This window comes from Arachis duranensis, chromosome 4, assembly GCF_000817695.3.
Source record: "Arachis duranensis cultivar V14167 chromosome 4, aradu.V14167.gnm2.J7QH, whole genome shotgun sequence".
Taxonomy (NCBI): Eukaryota; Viridiplantae; Streptophyta; class Magnoliopsida; order Fabales; family Fabaceae; genus Arachis; species Arachis duranensis.
Genome location: NC_029775.3, coordinates 109834961 through 109840420, shown reverse-complemented (window position 1 = coordinate 109840420; position 5460 = coordinate 109834961). Strand labels below are relative to the sequence as shown.

At 36.8% G+C, this 5460-nt stretch overlaps 1 protein-coding gene across 1 annotated transcript; it reads left to right on the top strand.

Annotated features, from left to right (window-relative positions):
- Positions 1-473: 473 nt before the first annotated feature.
- On the top strand, positions 474-4265 carry LOC107485831 (protein FLOURY ENDOSPERM 6, chloroplastic; the record flags this gene model as incomplete). The annotated part of the gene is given in 6 exon segments (XM_052260679.1): positions 474-953; positions 2011-2320; positions 2952-3097; positions 3176-3323; positions 3795-3863; positions 3942-4265. Coding segments are annotated over 6 exon segments (1255 nt in total), but the record flags the coding sequence as incomplete, so codon positions are not given.
- Between the last annotated feature and the right edge of the window lie 1195 nt (positions 4266-5460).

Genomic DNA, 5460 nt, shown 5'->3' with positions numbered 1-5460 from the left:
TCTATTTTTATAGTGACGAAGTTTTGATTACTTAAAATAATTTAGAGGGTAATACTCAATTTAATCTTGAAATTTTAATACCAATTTAATTTGTTCTCTAAAATTGAAAAAAAAAAGATACTTTTTAGTATTAAATTATGCAAGATATACGTTGTGTTGATCCGTCCTTTTTCTACCGTCTTCAACCCATGTTTGAGGCCAGCAGCTCGTGAATGAGTTTGTTAGAGATGGAGAGAGTAATTAGGAGGTAGCTGGAGAGAATATTGCATTGGTTCATTAATTAGTTTGGATCTTGTAGCAGAGTTTGTTATGCTATATATGGCTGCACCTTCAGCCTTTGAAATAAGCAGATTTCCCACCAATGCAAATTTCACTTTTCTCTTGTTCTAAGCTCGCATAGCAGAGCCTCAATTTTCTCACCAAGAAATCGGCAGCTCAGAACAGAATTCAACAATTGCTTCTCCCACTCTTCCCCACCGCCACCGCCACCGCCACCACCACACCCTCTTTCAGTTAACTCCTCCCTTCATCTTCTCCTTCCAGTACACCACCGCCAAGAGGCTCCAGGTGCAGCTCCACGTGCAGGAGGAGAAATCACTGAGGAAGAAAAAAGGGAGGAAGGGTCTTTGCTGCAAGGAGGACTTGGGTGGGGCCGAAGAGGAAGTGTTCTCTCCTCTGGAGGCGGAGATTCTTGAGTTCATGCGGAGTTCCACGAAATCATCAGCATTTCCGACGAGGGAGGAGCTGGTGGCTGCTGGGAGGGTTGATTTGATTGATGCCATTGTTACCAAAGAATGCTATCTTGTTTATGGCTGGGATTTGGATCGTGGGTCACGTGAAAGTTACGATTTTGATGGTGCTTCTGTTGCTGAGATTCATGGTCAAGCATCAATGGCTTCTGGGTTTTCTTCCTCTTCTGATGGCGATAACTCTTGCAAGCAAGCCAAATCAATGTGAGAATCTCCTTAAGATGTGTCCTTTTTTTTTTATTGAAGAATCTTGCTATAATATTGGACCTACCCTCGTATTATTATCATTATCACTACTTTGCCTTATTTTTTTTTGTTTTCTTGTGTTTGTTTTGGGTTTCTTTTCCCTTGGATGTTTTTGCCTGAATGGTTTAACGGACCTAAGAAGAGTTCTAAAGTTTTCAAATTTGGAACATTTTATCTATGCTTTCATTGTTCCCGCAGTTATGAGCTAGTGCCTCAGTTTAGTTTCTTAGATTTGAGACGGTAAGAGCTGCCAGGGAGCAGTCCCATGTGGACTGCAAATGGTAACAAGTTTTGTTGGCTTTATTTGGTTAATGTTGTCAGTTGTAGAATTAGATACTTTTAACATAGCGGCTGTTGTTGCCCAAGAATAGGTGGCAGCTCTTCTAGATAGATGGTGACTTTGAAAAAATTTTGGGAACTAGTCACGCCATATCTATTAGCTATAATTTTGACGTGGGAGTAAGCATTTGATCCATCAAATTATATCAAAACAAAATCATGGGTTCAATGCTGCAGCTGATATTAGAGTGGAACGTTTGGCTTTATTTGGCTAGTCTTACCATTAGGATTTGAGGAGTTTAACATGCTGACTCGGTGCCCTGAACGGGTGCCATACAACAACAACAACAACAATAAAGCCTTGTCCCACTAAGTGGGGTCGGCTACATGAATCAAAGGACGCCATTGTGCTCTGTCATGTATCATGTCTACAGAGAGACCGTTTACATATAGATCTCGTTTGACCACCTCATGGATGATCTTCTTAGGTCTTCTTCTGCCTTTCGCCCTTTGTTCATTTTCCATCTCATCCACCCTCCTGACTGGATGTCCTATCGGTCTTCTTCTCACATGTCCAAACCACCTGAGACGCGATTCAACCATCTTTTCCACAACGGGTGCCATCCTCTAAGAAATTCGAAAGAAATAAATTGCCTTGTCATCAGTTATGGCTTTTGTTCTAATGGTAAGTGTATTGTACGAGAACTATTTTTGAATGTGATCTTCTGTTTAACAGGGATATCGAAGTTGAGGAGTCAGGCATTGAGGGTATATTGAATCGGCTGGAGAGACAGAGAAGTAATTCCTTTGGACTTGGGTTAACAGAGAAAGATGAAAGTGATCCTTCCAGAAACAGTGAAGATAAAGATACAGTAAGTACTCTTCATGGTGGTTTGATCAAACTTGATCAGCACAGATCTCAATTAGGCAGTGAAAATTTAAGAAACTCCCTTGAGCCCGACACATGGAGAAGTTGGATTATCCAGAGGAATGGTTCTTCAAATGTAGCTTTTGAAGGTAATGTATTTTATTTTCAGGTTGTTTCTTAATCTGGACAGGATCAACTGATATCTGTATGATCATATACAGCTGCTACATAAGAACGAAATAAATAGCATGAGATTTACATACCTGCTTCTTTTGAATCTCATTTACCTCTCCCATTCTTTTCCATGTAGTCAGTCTTAATTTATAAATCACTTTTTTCTTTTTTTTCTTTTTTGGCTTTTTGGGTAGAGGGTAGTAGCTTTTCGGTTAGCAAATTCATGTACCCATTTTTAATGCATGTTGAGTAGTTAGACTTAGAAGCTGAATACTTTGTATGAGGAATGATAGGAAAATAGAATTACTGCGATAGGGCTGGGAAATGAATGACAAAAGGATACATACAGTCTGTTATAAGCCAAACAGTGTGAATGTACTTAAATTTTCTGTGTTACCAGTTAACTTGTTATGAAAATTATTATTATTATTATTATTTTTCTTTCGGTAGTGGGTCTATCTTTTGTTGAAGAATCCAACACATTGCTGTCAATTGTAAACCACCTCAAAATAATAATAATAATCATTGCTCTTTCTTTAGCAGTTTTTGGGTTGTTAAAGCATTAGTATGTAACTTCAGGATACTAAATTAATCTGAGTTGGGATCTGAGTTGGGTGCTGTATATTCTTTTATAGGATCAGAAGAACTCATCAGATGATCTAGCAGAGTATTCCGATGCTTGGGAATTCCAAGAAACTGAGATAATGAATGCTCAGGACAGACTGCGCTCCATACGTGCTAAGTTGTCAGTATTAGAAGGAAAGATGTCATTGGCAATAATGTACCCTCAACTCCACTCAACCATTGTCTTATATATATTGTGTGTTACGTAAACCTTGACAATCCCATGTTTTCCCAGGGATGCACACAAAATTGTTGAAGAGAAGCAGAAGAGGATTAATAATGCTCACAGAGCCTTGCAAACTCTGAAGACGATTTGTGTAGTTTGGCATAATCCATCTTCACAAATATATTTAGTAGGATCCTTTGATGGTTGGTCCACTCAGGTCAGACCTCTTTCATGATTTTGGTTGATAGATAATGAATATTTTCTCAAGATGGGTTTAATCATGATTCTGACTTTGAGAAGTAGTACTATGTGTATTTGAAAATGTTATGCCTAGCATGTGGATGCGGATGAGGGGTTGTGCACAACCTTGAACCCTCAAAAATGTATTCTGGTCGTTTTACTTTAAAAAAAAAATACTATGGAAAGAAGGAATAGAAATTAAGGACAGCTGTGACCGTAAGGACCTAATTTAGTGAGTTCTTAGCTCATTACTTTCACCTGATTCATTGTTCTTCCCTTTCGAGGATGTATTCTACAATTTTGAGTTGTCTCTGATTTTAATGATGCAATGATTACTTTTGCAAAAGATTTTTTTTATTTTAATATTGTTTTGTTGTATAGATTCAGGCATTTTAGATCCTTACACTTAGCATAAAATACACCAATAATTAACCGTATTATATTGCAGAGAAAAATGGAGAAATCAAATACCGGCATATTTTCTTTGAACTTGCTGCTATATCCTGGAAAATACGAGGTTAGTCGCATTTCAACTATTTGTTTTACAATCCAGATAAGATATAGTAAGCATTCAAATGTTTGATTCTTGTAACAGATCAAATTCATTGTTGATGGTGAATGGAAAGTTGATCCACTGCTGCCTATTGTTGTTACCAATAAAGGTTATGAGAACAATCTCCTCGTGGTTCATGATTAGTGTAGGATAGTGTGTGCGATTGTGCTGAGATAGAATCTGTAGATCAGAAAAGAGTATCACAGGCATTAGGCTAGTACCCGAAATTTTTTGTGTTCCGCATTTCTTCACAGGAAAGTATGGTGGTGTTTTTTTGAGTGTTTTCAGTTTTCATTTTCACTTCAAATGAAAATAGAGATGAAAACATGTTTGTTTGATTTTAATAAAAATGAAACATTCTTTTTTCTCTGTGTTTCTGTTTTCAAATTGCCATTTTGGAGATTTTGATTTCTACCAATGTTTCTCTAGCATGGTGTTGGAGTTTTTTTAAGAGGCTAGGTTTTGCTTTACTTCCACAACTATTGCTAATAGTTACATGTACGAGAGTGAAGAATAGGCAGCTGCAATGTTCAACATTTAAGACAGCAATTTGGGAAGAAATAAATAATGAATTGGCTACAATTGCTAGGAACATTATGGTGTGCTAGGCTAAATGGAAAGTATAATCTACAATTGTGTTTTGGCTATTTTATTAGTAATTAGCTTAAAAAATTGCTTGCATTTGTGTGGCTTATGGATAAGAGAATGTGCTTTAACTCTTCTCATGAAAATTAGATCAAGAAATTGGCAAGATTGATTGTGATTAGAGAGATTGGATTGCCAAAGAATTGGGATCCAATCAATTTCAATTCGCCATAGATCCACTCATATGATTGAGAAGGGAGTTGAGACTCAATTGATTCATGTTGGATTATGATATCTCCAATCCTTGATGAATCACTTTTTTTGAATTTCTCTATTTTAGCTCTCTCTGACTTACTTCTATTGCAATTGTCTATTTCTGTTTTGATCCCCTGCACCCAATTCCCTTTATTATTCATGCAATTTAAGTTTCCATACATTTTAGAATCTGCAATTTTAATTTCTTGCAATTTAAGATTCAGTTCTTTTAATATCTTGCATTTTAAGTTTCAGCAATTTACTTTTCTTGCCATTTAAGTTTCCTGCAATTTTCATTCTGTTTGATCAAATTTCACTCAATTCACCAATATTCGCTTGACTAGACTAATCACCATACTAAAGTTGTTTGATCCATCAATCCCTGTGGGATCGACCTCGCTTTTGTGAGTTATTACTACTTGATACGACCCAATACACTTGCCGGTTAGTTTGTGTAGAATCGTTTTTTTCCCATCAAGTTTTTGGCACCGTTGTCGTGGATTGATTAAGATCGACAATGATTAAGTAGGTGATAATCTAGATTAAGCATTTTTTCTTTTATTTTTTTTATCAAGCACACTAACTGTTTGAGATTTTGTTTCTACTAACCTTAACATCACTCTAAGCAACAGAGTGCTCTGTTTTGTTTTGGTTTGTTTTGTGTTGTATGCCAGGAGGAAGAAGAGGTGCATCCACCTCCTTTGATTCTAAACCAGAGAGA